This window comes from Phalacrocorax aristotelis, chromosome Z, assembly GCF_949628215.1.
Source record: "Phalacrocorax aristotelis chromosome Z, bGulAri2.1, whole genome shotgun sequence".
Taxonomy (NCBI): Eukaryota; Metazoa; Chordata; class Aves; order Suliformes; family Phalacrocoracidae; genus Phalacrocorax; species Phalacrocorax aristotelis.
The window spans coordinates 71,696,426-71,710,428 of NC_134311.1; the positions used below are offsets into that span (position 1 = coordinate 71,696,426).

Consider the following 14,003-nt stretch of genomic DNA (forward strand, 5'->3'; position numbering starts at 1 on the left):
CCATCTGCCAGCCCGGGCGCATCGCCATGGCTGTTATCAGTGTGCTCCCAGACAGAGCAGAGTAAGGTGATCAGCAGTACAGCAGTACAGCAAGCAGCAAAACCAAAAAAGCAGCCACTAACAAGCACTAGAGTCTACTACACAGTAAGGCAAGCAAGCCTCACGGCAAGCACAGAAGCCTGCCAATTAATAGCTAACCAGCAATAGCAGCTGTAAATTCTATCTAGCACATTCCAGTCAAACCTGTCATTATCTCAGACCCTTTGAGCCCACCTGGGGATGCCAAAAAGGACTGTTGTGGTTTCACCCCAGCCAGCAACTCAGCAACACACAGCCGCTTGCTCACTCCCCTGCAGTGGGAAAGGAGAATTGGAAGAGTAAAAGTGAGAAAACTCATGGGTTGAGATAAGAACAGTTTAATTGGTAAAGCAAAAGCTGTGTGCACAAGCAAAGCAAAACAAGGAATTAATTCACTGCTACCCATGGGCAGGCAGGTGCTCAGCCATCTCCAGGAAAGCAGGGCTCCATCACGCATAATGGTTACTTGGGAAGACAAACGCCATCACCCTGAATGTCCCCCCTTCCTTCTTCTTCCCCAGCTCTATATGCTGAGCATGACGTTGTATGGTATGGAATATCCCTTTGGTCAGCTGGGGTCAGCTGTCCCAGCTGTGCCCCCTCCCAACTTCTTGTGCCCTCCCAGCCCACTTGCTGGTGGGTTGGGGTGAGAGGCAGAAAAGGCCTTGACTCTGTGTAGGCACTGCTCAGTAATAGCTAAAACTTCCCTGTATTAACACTATTTCCAGCACAAATCCAAAACATAGCCCCGTACTTAGCTATTATGAAGAAAATTAACTCCATCCCAGGCAATACCAGCACAACTTGACACCATTACGGGTCGAGGACCAGGGGATTCTGGGCTCTTGCAAGTCAAGCTGACTCTATTTCCATTCTCACCTCTTGCTGATGCTGCTCTTTACACTCTCACTGTGAGCACCACCTTTCCACCAGCTCCTGCTGCTCTTGCCTCCACCTCCCACCTCTCCCTGTTGTGTGATGGACGAGGACGTTTGCCCCTTGGGGATGAGGTCTACCCCTGTGCAAATAAGCAGCTCTCCTCTGCCAGTGGTCTTGATGGATCCCACCTGGCATTTCCACCCAGCTTGGCAGGATGCACTAGGGCTTGGGTCTGGCTGTGCAGATATCAGTGTGCTTTTTTGGCAGCTGAGCCTCCCTTCACACCCCTCTGCTTCCCTGCTGTCATCTGGGACTGTCTAATGCTCTGCCTGAGCTGAAACGCACAGCACCATTCCTGCTGCTCCACCAAAGTGTGGTGCCCTGATGAAGCCTGACCACTCGGCACTGTCAGCCTAATTTGTGATAAATAAGCTGCTTGCTATCACTTGGGGGCTCCAGGCTTCTGGGAGGCTAGTGTGAGAGCAGGGAGCTTCTCTGACCATTGGGTCGGGGAGGATGAGATCTCTGCTAGCATCTGCCTCAGGGAAGGATGCAGGAGGTGCAGTGATTCAGACCTGCTTCACTGCTCAGCCCATCACTCAAGCAAGAGGGCTTTCTGCTTCCTACAAGGCCTTGCAGCCAGGAAATAGCTGCTGCTTTCCAGCCACACTTCTGGTCCCTCTTGCAGAGCCTGGGGAGCTCAGCACAAGGCTGCTCTCGCATCAGCAACAGCCGAAAACAACACCTAAGGTGGGATTTACTGCCACATGTGTGCTGGGAAGATGCAGGGACCCGCTGCACCCGGCTGATGTATTGGATTTCAGGTTATGTGATGCACAGGTCTCTCTGAGCACTGTAATTCCCTCTTTCTTCCTGTATGGATTTATGCTGCTAAGTGGATGGATTTTCTGCTTGGCAGGGATGTTCCCCTGGGACCTTCCCCAGTTAGAAACATCTCTGCACATCTGTACATAATATTGCTGGGGCACTTCACAAGTGGGCTTTTACGACAACCCTTGCTTTATGGACTGCCACTTAATCCAGCCAGGCACCACGGAGTGGCTGACGAACGGTATCCCAGAGCTGGCGGCAGGCTATGTGCCAGCCCCACGTGCCGGGGGGTGCCTGGGGCTGTGTGCGAAAGCCACTGCTCTCTGACCGTTTCTCATACAACTGCCCTGGGCAGTGGGAGCACCGCTCCCTTGATCCCTGAAACTTCTTGAAAGGGACAGGTTTCCTCTGTTTAATAACCTGAGACAGCATGCCTCCGGACCAGGCGTGGAGATCCTGTGTGAAGATGAAAGCAATCTGTCTCTCTGGGGTGCTTCCCCCAGGCAAGGCCTGGGCCTGACATTTTCATCACTGCTAAGAGCTGTCCCTTCCCCCTGCCCTGAAGAGCCATCCGCTATGGTAGATTACCCTGGCTTTTAGCACTGTGAATCCATAATTAGTGCATAATTAATTACCAGATGTTTTTAACACTAATGAAACATTAATAAATGATGGAGGCATGTTGTCTGGTAATGGAACATTAACCAGTGAACCAAGCCAGCACGTGGGGCAGTGCTGTTGCCAGCATGGCCGAGCTGGAGACAGGGCTGTGTGGGACTGAGCTCTCCTCTAATAAACCTCGGCATGGCAAAAATCATAGCAAGTGCCTGGTGGGAGCTAGTCACCAGCTTGGTGCTGACTTCAGGCTTTGCAGAGCCAGGGTTGTTGCAACTTCACCTCCACCCACCCATCCATCCACACACCCACCCGTCCTTCCACCCATCCACCCGTCCGCATGTCCTTTCATCCATCCATCCATCCATCCATCCACCCACCCACCCACCTATCTCCCAGCTGCAGAGATGCTGTTGGTGCACTGGGCAGGCAATTTTCTTAAAAAAACAAGCTATTTTTTGCCCTGCGATGAAGTCCAGCTCGATGACATCTCTGCTCCAGTTGGTGCTCACAAGCAAGGCACATGGGGAGAGGCCAGACCCCCACACAGCGTGCTTTGCTGTGCCCATTGCCCCCGTGCCAGATCCATGTGATGGAAGCTTAATTCAGAGCATCTGGGCCAGTGGCATTTTCCTAATGTGAAATTATTAATCAGACAAGGAAAATGCATTAATTGGGACAATGTGTCATCTCCAGCCTCCAGGCTGCAGTGGGGCGCAGGCAGGCCTCCACCCTCCCACCTCCCTGAGAGGTGTCAGGGTGTGACCAGATTGTGGGACCCATGTCCCTGGGGACCTGTGAATAGGGACATATGGCACCTCCCCATCACATCATGGGTGCTAGACGGGGTGGTGACGGTCATTCCCTTTACATCACCAGGGGTTTCCAAGGGCATCTCCCTTGCACCTTCTCAGGGTGTCCCAAAGGCCAGTTTTTGGGTCCCCCCCACCCTGTAGGGAGATGCTGTGATGGGCTGAAACCCTGGGGCAGGATCCAGGGTGTCTGTGTCCCCCTCACTGCCACCCCCACATCCTCCCCATCACAGCCAGCACCATGCACGGGAGCGGGCAGCCGAACTCACCCCCTCCAGCCGGAGGGGAAATAACACCCAGAGCTGCCAATCATCATGAAATGATCATTTAATGAAGACCGTCTCTTCTGGTGCATGTGTGTGTGCGTTGTCTCTGTGTGAGCTTTTTTTTATCCCCTCTATTAGTTTTTTTTTTTTTGATTCTTTTTTTTTTATATATATACATCTATAAAAAATTCAAATACAGCATGTCAACAGTGGGAATACTAGGACGTACGGTATTAAATACTGCGCTTGGGTCCAGGCAGGGGCAAGAGGAGGTGTCTTTACAAAACAGGGCTTGGGGCAGGATGGGGAGGAGAGCAGAGCAGGCACAGGAACAGCGGGGGACAGCAGGGGACAGCAGGAGACAGGTCTGCAGGGCTCCAGCTCTAAAGGCAACAGCAGAGCTATTCTGCTTTTGTTGGAGAATGAGACAAACGTCAACAGGGCAATTCCCTGTATCCAACGTGGTTAAAAGTTTGGGGGTGATGTGGGGATGGGGTTGGGTGTGGCAAAGGCTCCTGCAGGGTGCTGTGGGGAGGGGAGGAAGCCAGAGGGGCAGCTCTTCCAGGCGCTTGGCAAGAGGCGGTGGGGTTTCATTGGTTTAACTTCCTTTTTTTTTCTGTTAAAACCCTGCCAGCTCCCTGCTCCCCATGCTTGTGAAAGCCACCAGTTCTTCCTTCCATCATCCCCTCAGAGGGCACCAAGACCCCCCACCCATGCACCTCTCCAGCTTCGCCATGCGGTCAAGAGCACGGGGGAGCGAGTCTGGACCTTGGGGACCCCCTCCTGCCATAGGGGGTACACAGCTGGGAGCATCATTCCCCTCACCACCCCCCCCATTTTCATATCCCCTTTTCTCGGTGCACCGTCACGCTCCCTGTCACCTGGGTGGGTGGCAGGGCGGCGGGCACGTCTTTGGCGTGGGGGGGGTTAGCTGTATGAGTGGGGTCCTCAGCTGCGGCATGGTGCCCGGGCTCGCTTCGCCTTGCTGGGGAAAGGGGGACAGGGATGGGGGGGGACAAGTGCGTCTCCTCGCTCCGGGCTGGGAGAGGATTTCACGGCTCCCCAGGGGACGGTGGCGGCTCTGTCCTCCTCCGAAGCGATGGTGAGAAGCGTGATACGTCCTCAACGTGTGCAAAATCGAAGAGATAAGAGACTCAACCTGGGAGGGGGGTGGCAGGGCAGGGGGTGGTGGTGGTGGTGGGCGGTGGGAGGGCGTCTGCGCTGGGCTGCGACGGACGAACAGACAGGGATCTGCAAGCAGGGAGGAGAGGGGTCACTGGTCCCACTCTAGGTTCGGCTGTGAATTTCCATGGGGAAATTCACCCCTTCCCAGAACCCCGGTGCCCAAACCCATCACCTCTACCTCCTCCTCCCAGGGCCAGACCCTGCCCACCCAACCTGGCTGCATGCCACCACCTCTCCCGTTGCCACCACTAACGTTACACGTGGAGGTGGCACAACTGGAGGGGAGCAAAGGACCCCGCACCCACAGGAGCTGCCTTGTGATGGCTCCTTCTTGGGCACTAAAGGACAAGTGGTGTGTCCTTTATCCCTCAAAGCAACACACGTGGCTGCTGTCAGGATTGATCTCCCAGTCTTCAGGCAGCGTGGGCACAGGGGAAGGGCAGAGGGGGACGCAGTGAGACAGCAGCCCTGGCCCAGGGAGGGATGGGGCATTTTGGGGCTCTCCAGGTTCCCACCTCCATTCTAAGCCAAGCCAAGGACATTTTTAAGATGCATCTTGAATTTTCTGATCTTGGACAATTTTGCTTCCCTCCCTGTGCAAAGACCTTAGATGTCCACGTGGTTTCTTTGCATCAGCAGTGGGGAGGGGGGAGGGTTACTGAGTATGAGGCAAGGAAAGCCGACCCCTTTGCAGGCTTTGCAGAAAATATTTGAAAAGCTGTTCTGGAGACCTCCATCAGAATACCCAGGTTGGAAAAGCAGCCAGATTTAGTGCATTTACAACAAACTGCAAGAAAAACCAAAATGGCTCATTCTTGAAACCCTTCACACAGAGCCTGGTTGGAGAGTCCCCTTCCCAACCACACTGGAGCCCCTGGGGTCCCCAAGCCCCTGCCGTGTCTCAGAACCCACACACCACCTCTTATGCCCCCTTGTTTGGAGGATACTCACTAAATAAAGAGGACACCATAGGCAGCCAAGACCAGTCCAGCTGTCCAACACACTGCCACGGCCCCGCTGCCCACCACGGCCCCCTTGTCGCAGATCTTGGTGGTGGGGGGCGGCATGAAAGAGGAGGTGCTAGCGCTCGTTGTCTCTGCAGGGAGGGAGAGTGGATGGTGAGGGGAGCTGGGGTGCCCTGGGATGCATCCCATAGGGGCAGCCCTGCTCCCCTGCCACTAGGGACACAGCACCATCCCATTCCCAAATTGCCCCTCTCACTGTCATGCCATCTAGGGCTGACCTGGGGGCTGGGATATTGTGTCAGGGGATGGTGTTCTATGAGACTTTCCTGGCTCTAACACTGGACCTACTGCTTGGAGATGCTTTTACCACCTGGCAGAGCTGGGCATCATCCCTCCCAGCCCCATCCTGCCCAGCCAGGCTGCTCTGTGCATCAGCTTTGTGGGAATTTTGGCTAAGAGGTCATGACAATAGGGCCACAAGTGCACAGCAGCCAGGGAATGTGCTAGACATGGCTGCTGCTTCTGGGCTGGCTCACAGGGTTTGTCCTCTGCTGTACGGGACCAGATGGGGTGTCTGTCCCCTCAGGGTATTGCAGGGAGGGCATGGATGGTCAGTCAGGCTGAGGCAGCTTTGGCCACATCCAGAGGGCCCCAGAGTGCCCCTGGCCTGACAGTCTGGGGAGGTTGCTGGGCACCACAGATGATCTGTCTCAGTGTCTTTCTGACCCCACCGAAGTGTCACAGAGAGGATCAGTCCCAGACCCAAGTTGTCCCACACCAGCCCTGCATGGCTGCAGCCAGCTGCATGCACAGGGACATGTGTGCAAGGGACACGCGTGTGAGAGACATGCATGTGCCTGCACAGGGAGCAGGTAGGTGCCATTTGAAGTGGTATTTGCATCTAGCACGATGCAGGCACGTATAGAAGCAAGCCCCAAATCCTGCCACCAGAGAGGTGTGTCTGCAATCCTTGCAGGGGTTTATCCCCCTAGCGATGGGGGCCTGCAAATCCCTGGTGCTGCCAGAAACCCCCAGGTGCTCTATTGGTTGCTGTTTCTGCAAGGGGGGTGTCTCCATATAGGAGGTACCACCACCCACCAGCAGCACGGTTTGCACCCACCGCATCCCAGTGCAGGGAGCATCGCCAGGGCCTGCAAAGGTTCTGCCATGGCTCTGGCAGCACACAGCTTACATACGCATGCCGGGACCTGCACAATCAGCTGGGCTAGAGCTTGGACGGTGGGGGGGCTGAGCACCCCCTCTTCACCCATGCACATCTGGCCAGCTCACACACACAGCCATGATGTAGAAGCGTGGTTGCCGCCTGCCTGCCTGCACACCAGTGCTTCCCCCAGCCCTGCTGTCGGTGCCAGCTGGGGGAACCAGTGCAGGGTCCGCTCCAGCCCTTCTGGGAAACGGAGGGCTGATAACGCCCATTTGGACACAGTCCCAGCTCTTTCCTAGAAACAGAGGCTTGTTAACTTTGTGGTTTTCATTCCGAATTGGCATCGCTCCGAGCCATTGTGCGGGGTCGGAGGTTTGTGGGGGGTAGGACTGGAGAGGGAGGGCTGGAGGGGAACACCACTCCAGGGAAGAATAATATTAATTTATTGTTATTATTAATAATAATAACAATGCCATATTTGTTGTCACACCCCAAGCATCCTGGTGAGAAGGGTGCCACAGCCAAGCAAGCTGAGTCAGCATCCCTCAGGCCATGGCTTCACCTGCTGCCAGGGCCATGGGTCGAGGGCAAAGTGTACAGTGAAGGGCTGTAGTCCCCCTAGGTGCTGGGGGTATCTTCTTGTCTGGGTACCAAACTTGCAGGAGCTAGGAGCTGTACAGGGGGGGACCCTCAGCCATGACTCCTGGGTTGCCCCCCTCTGTGGGCACAGCCTGTGTGTACTGCGGGGGGGACTCACCTGTGACTTGGGCCTCCGTGGTGAGATGCTTGGGTTCCTCTGTCCACGGGGTGGCATGGACAGCCACACTCCAGTCGCTCCATGTGCCGATGTCGTTGTCTTTGGCTGCCACCTGGATGATGTACTCCTTGCCGGCATAGGCATCTGTTATGGTGTGTGATGTCCCATCCGACAGCTCAACCTGCAGGCAGTGGCGGGGAGGGGAGGGAAGTCAGAGGAACCCCCAGCACAGGGAGGTGTAAGAGAGTCAGTGTGTTTAGCTTGGATAGAGAATGGTAATGAGACTTTCACAACACTTTGGGAAGTACTAGAGGGTTTTGGGCAGAGGCATGAGCACAGAACAGGGATGCAGAGGGAGGATGCTCCAACTGCAGCTAAGCCAAAGTTCTGGTGAGACCCAGTCCCACTTCCAAACTCGCGGTACAGGAGCAAAGCGGCTTCCTCTAGAGGTCACCAGAAACTAGCAGATGTGCAGGCAGTCTCTGCTCGGCCATGTTAGGGTGGCTGGGAGCTGGAGGTCCAGGGCAGCTGCTGGCATGTGTGCATATACTTTCTGGGCATCATTGCCACTGCTGGGAGGAGGCTTCTCCCACCAGCATGCCACTGGCCACCCTGCTTCTGCATCTGCTGGCATCCTACCAGCTTGGCTTACAGCCCTCTGACTGGGCCCTTGGACAAGGATCAAGCCAAGTCCAGCCATCTTTCCTAGAAAAATTCCCTCTGTCCTGTTGTCTCTGCTGCCTAGGCCATGGGAGGTCCTGTCATCCTCCTGGGAATGTGGCTGTTAGTGCAATGGTTTAACCTCAGACTGTGTCCACACCTTCCAAGGATCTCTGATCTCTTTGGAGCTTGGCTCAAGGACAGGCGCCTGGTAGAAATGCACCCCCATCACACAGCCACCAGTAAGCAAATACATGTGGGCAACAGAGGAGGTGGGCTCAGCACCCAAATGACCTGGGGATGGAGCCAGGCTTGGCCTCAAGGTCCTGCAGGCATGGAGGGGACCAGCGCAGAAGCATCCCGCAGACACTGCATGGGAGACTGCCCTCTACCCAATCTATGAGCCCAAGGACAAACATTCTGCCAGATTAATTTCCCCCTGCACTGCCTGTGCATGGCATGGGGGAGACATCCTTCCCCCATGCCCTGGCCAACAAAAACCACCTTCTCTTCAGACACATGTTGATAACAAAGCTGCTGTGGGGGGTGACGGATGGTGCGGGTCTGCTGCAGGCCATCTACAAGCACCAGTGCCCAGCCAGGGGCTCATGCTCAGGCAGAACAAGCAGCAATTCATGGATGGGGAACTTCATGGTGCAGCCCACATGGGTTCCTCCACATCTCCCCAGCCACCTAGCAGAAGGCCAGGCACAGGATACCACTGCCCCAGGGGCCACCAACAGCTGAGTTTTATTAAGAATTTAATTCAATGACAGGAGAAAGATAGAGCCAAAAACTTCTGCCTGGTCTTTGATCACATCCTGAAGCCCAAAGAGAGAAAAGCTGCATTGTCAGGGTGCCCAGCAGTACCTGGGACACCCCTGCCCTGGCACTGTGGCTTTACACGTGCAGGGGTGGTATGCACACCAGGGAACTGTGTGATGGCCTGGCATGGTTAATCTCATCACCCTATTGCTTTCAGGGGTACCTGAAAAGCAGGAACCCCCCCTGAGAAAGACCCAGCCCTTTTCCAGTCATCCCAGTACAGCTCATACAACACCCCACGATAGATTTAATCCCCTTGGCAAACAAACTGCAGCCTCCCTGGCTTTTACAGCCACTCTGGGGAATTCCTATCAGGGAGGAGGGAACTTTTTCCTTCTTGCTCCAGGTGAGAGCCTTTCCTTCCCTATTCCCTCTCCCAGGGCCACAAACAGCCTGCTGCCCAGCACAGCAGGGCTCTCAGGCTCTGTGCTCCCAGCTGCTCACATCACCCAGCCCAAGCCTGCAAGAGCCCCAGATCAGGAGCACATCTGGAGGCAGGCTTGGCTGCCCCCCATGGCAGCTATAAGGGAGCAAAGAGTTTTGGCCCACTTCATTTATGGGATAGGTGAAAACTGGAATCCTGTGAGGTCTGGGCAGAAGGGAGGATGGGGAAAAGAAGATGAGGAAGATGCTGGTCCCTCCTGCAGGACACAGCCGTCCATCCTCCAACCCACAGGGGTCTTGGCTGAGACCCATCCCACCAACCCTACCAAGCTCCAGCCCTCCTCAGCCCAGGACCAAAACCTGAGCTAGATCAGGGGCCCTGGAGGCAATGGGCTTTTGATACCCACTGCTGCACCCGGAAGAGCTGAGAAGACAGCTTCTGCATCGTCTTCTCATAGGGACACACCTTCATGGCCCAGGCACCAAGGATGAGTAGGCAGAACAGAAGACCCACCAGGCCATGAATGACCTGGCCCATGCAAAGCACTGTGCTCAGCAGGACCTCCCTCCTGCAGTCTAGAAGCACGGTGAGGCTGTCTCTGCCACCCAGACCCTGGGATTCATGCTGTCCCCTTCCTCTGCTGCTGACTCTGGTCACTATTCACAGGCATGCTGCTTGCAGGCACAGTGGGTTGGGATGCATGTGCAGCACTGTACATGCAACACAGAGCTGTTTGGTGGCATCCAGCAATTTGAATAGCAATGTCAAGGTGATCAAGCTCAATTAATTCCTAATGACAATTAATGAAACCTTGCTGGGTGAGCTGCCAGCCCTCTGCAAGCCTGCTTCTCCTGGCTTGGTCTGTGCTTGGCTGGGTGCGCCTTGGAAGCAGGGAATAAGCATAGGGCTTGGAAAGATGCTGGGGTTAACTGGCTGGTGTGGGTCCCTCTAGGTCTTTCAGCACCCTGGATGTCTGCTGAGCCCTGCAGCAAGCAGGCTGTGGGCAGGCCAGCCCCACTGAGGTCCTCCTGGTGCTGCTCCATCCAGAGTATTTTCTCCAGCCCAAAGACTTCTCCCAGCTGAGCACTTCCCCTTGGGAGCAATTCTTGCCTCTCCCCAGCTGCAGCCAGCCTGCAGCTGAGTGTTTGCAAATGGGACATCACAGGCACAATGGGGTCAAGGCTGTGGCTTGCCTGGGGGAGGATGTTCCCCCAGGACCCAGGCTGGAGGCCCTGGAGGATCTTCCCTGAAGGACCTGGGAGGATGCTGCCCTAAGCTCCTTTTTAAACAGCAGACAAAAAGAGAAGGCATAGATGATGCCGTCCATCTCTCCCCACACATACGACGTCTGCATGCAGCACTTCAGAGCTGGGCAGCTGGGGGACACATCCAGCATTTGCCATGGTGGGTGAGAAAGTGCCTGGGCGGGTGCTCAGCACAGAACTGCAGCAGTGTATGGGAAAGCACATGGGCACTGGGTCCAACTGGACACAGACAGGGAGAGCGTGGGGGGGGACACTGGGGAGATCTTGGAGGGATGGATGGACACACAGCATCAAAGGCAGAGGGAGAAATTCTTTAAGCCGCATCCCCGCCACACAGAGACAAAAGTTGGAGGAAGGCTGTGCATGGTAATTTTTTTGGCCAGGGGGGTCTGTGTGTTGCTGCCTGCCTTTGTGCACCTGCCACAAGTCACTCAGGCTGGCTGTGAAGCACTGCCCAGATTAATGAGGGATCAGTAGCCAGTGCAATGCAGAGCTATTAGCATTGCAAAAAAGAGAGAGAGAGAGAGAGAGAGAGAAAGAAATGAAAAAAAGCCCTTGAACCCAGTAATTCAGCCAAGAGCTTGTTGAGGACAGCATGGGCTGGGATCCCGTTCCCTGCTGTGGCTGCATACCCCAGGCAGCCTGCTTGGAAAGATAACGGGGCTGCTGAGGGACAGCCAGTGGCCACTCACAGCCCAGAGGACCAGGATGAGCCCAGGGGCTGGTGCCGCCTTGATGGGATGGGGACAGACCAGGGCACCCAGGGCAGGTGCTTTCCCCCTGTCCATGGTGGTCCCCCTGGCACATGTGCTGGAGGCCTGGGGACATCCACAAATGCCATCCACACCACGCACCCCAACAGGGGACATCCATGGGTATCCTTGTCCCAGTCCCTGTCCGCAGACTGGTGGCACTGCCTTTCAGTGCTCAGCACAGCAGGAGTTAAGGAAGCCATTTGATCCCAGGGATCCCTCACCCTGCTCCCACTGACCCCAGCCCACCCTGCCAGGGTGCCCTGGCAGTAAAAAAGGTCACCATGCTCTGTTTCCACCCAGGCTCTGTTTCTGGTCCAGGGTGAACAGGATGATGCACAGGCAGGTCTGAAGCCCATGTGGCCTTTGGAAGGGGATGGGAGGGGGAAGAAAACCCCAACCAGCCCTGCCTCAGCAGCTGGTGTTGGAAGGAGGTGGAGAGGGACTAAGGGGGACCAGATGCCTCCTTCTCTGCATCACACATGAAAATGTGTTTGCAGGCTCCCCCTTCAAGGCAGTGGCTCTGCTTTCCATTCCCTGAACACCTCCCACTCCTCAGCGCAGCTCCCGGTGTGGGAAGTGGGTGCTCCACTGCCAGGAAGCTGGCAATATGGGGATAGGGTGCTGGAACCCCTCAGTCCCACGGCAGGGATACAACACCTCTGTGCATGCCAGGATGGAGGCTATGCGCCTGTTGTATCGAGCCTGGATGAGCCTGCCTTCTCCAAAATAAAAGGAGCACCCCAACTATTGTAGGGTGAAGCTGATCTGCTCACACAGCCTGTGCCACCCACAGTGAGTGGGGGAATGTGGAAGGAAACCCCTAGTAAAAGCACAGCCTGGGTCTGCCACGCATCTCATGTCCTTGCAGCCTCCACCACCTCTGGATGCTCCCCGGGTTATCCTGGATAATGGGGAAAATGGGAACTGGGAGGGAATGGGACACCCCAGTGGGCTCAATTTCTTAGCACCTTTTCCCTGCAACAAGCGGCCAGATCCTGCCACCCGGCTGCAAGGAGTTTTGCATTGATTCATGCTACATGAGTAGCTGCTGTTTCAGGTGCCTTCAGTCCCCGTGATCACAGGGGTATCCTGGCAGGCTCCCACCTGCGCTGGGGAACAGGGTCAACCAAAATCAGGGATAACCCCCAAGCAATCCGCCTCGCTGCTGGGAAGTGCCGGAGGGTCAATGCAAACAGCCACTGCAGCCTGTGAAAAGATGTCACCAAGAGGAAAAAAAATGTTTTGCTTTTTCCCTTTCAAAGCCATGTCTGGAGAGCGAATAGGTCTGACATTCATTACTAATAAATGAGCCCCCACATACCTCCTCCTCCCTCAGCACTGCAGGAACCAGTTGGGCTAACCCCAGACAAAATCTTCTGCCTGGACTCTGGAATAACTAAAATGTTGGGAAAAGTGAATGACCCCCCTTATTCTCTGCCAGCTGGGTAGTGAATGTGCCCAGCAAGGTCTGAACTGCGGTACCTGCTGTCACCCACCCCGAAAAGGCTGCTGTGCCGCTGCTGCACATAGCTCAGCCCCGCTGCTGGTCTGGGAGGACAAGTTATCGCAGAGCTCCTCTGCAGCCTGGATTGTGTCACACCAGATGTGGCTGAACAGCTCCCTTCTGGCTTAAAATAAAGAGCATCTTTGAAAGCGGAGCTGTAAGCTCGTTAATAACAGGACTCTTTCTCCGGATGCGCTGTCCCCTCCTGCCAAGTGACAACTGGCAGGGCTCGCTTTCGCTTGCGGCTGTGGGGAGGATGGGATCGGGGATGCTCAGAGGGCTCAGCAACAGCTCTAACCCTGGTCAGCGCGAGCATCTGCTGCCTGCATTTGCCACGCTGCTCCAGTGGGGTGGGGGTGAAAGCAGTTGGGTGCAGCTTGTGTGTAGGCATTGCGGGGCACAGGCACCTGCCTGGCACGGTCTGCACACAGGCAGGGAAAGCAAAGCTTGCCGGCACTATCCTGCCCATGTGTAACTGTGCAAGCATGCAGGTGAGCACAGGCACACGGGCACGTGTCTGGCCTCAGTGGCACCATCAGGGCTGCCTCTGGAGGCCTGACCCTGCCGGGTGCTCAGTAGTTTTAGGTCACTAGCAATTCCCTTTGGGGCTGAGACCACCTAGGCAGTGCCAGGCAAGGGTCCCAAGCCCGGTTCCAACCCTGAGCTGGGGGTGGGAAGGAAAAGGTGATTTCTGAGCATTTCCCACCTCTATCTTCCTCCAAGACACTCTACTCCAGCCCTGCCTGTCCCACACTGAGCTGCAAGCAACACTATTACAGCATCAACATTTTGTTCCCACCTATTAATTCTTTCTTTTTCTCCCGTTCTTTTTTAATCACTGACTTTGCAGCTGGGAGGGAAAGGGAGAGAAGTGCCACAATAAAATCTACCAGGCGTGAAGCTGTAACCTAGCTCACTCTGGGTGACCTCCCTGCCAAGGTTGCCTTGCGAAGAGGGGGAGTGCAGGCAAAATGGTAGAGGCATGGGGGGGATGCAAATGGGCACGAAAAAGTGCACCTGCTGCAAAGTGACATTGTTTCCACACCAGCGGGGATG

At 55.5% G+C, this 14,003-nt stretch overlaps 1 protein-coding gene across 2 annotated transcripts in view; it reads right to left on the reverse strand.

Annotated features, from left to right (window-relative positions):
• Nucleotides 1–3,526: 3,526 nt before the first annotated feature.
• The window catches only part of CNTFR (ciliary neurotrophic factor receptor), a 213,314-nt gene continuing 202,837 nt past the window's right edge, over nucleotides 3,527–14,003 (reverse strand). For both annotated transcript variants that reach the window (XM_075078575.1, XM_075078576.1), the window contains exons 8-10: nucleotides 7,554–7,734; nucleotides 5,618–5,762; nucleotides 3,527–4,732 (exon numbers count right to left, since the gene is read on the reverse strand). In XM_075078575.1, the coding sequence (XP_074934676.1) occupies nucleotide 4,732; nucleotides 5,618–5,762; nucleotides 7,554–7,734 (327 nt within the window). In that variant the 3' untranslated portion in view covers nucleotides 3,527–4,731. The remainder of the gene's footprint in view (nucleotides 4,733–5,617; nucleotides 5,763–7,553; nucleotides 7,735–14,003) is intronic.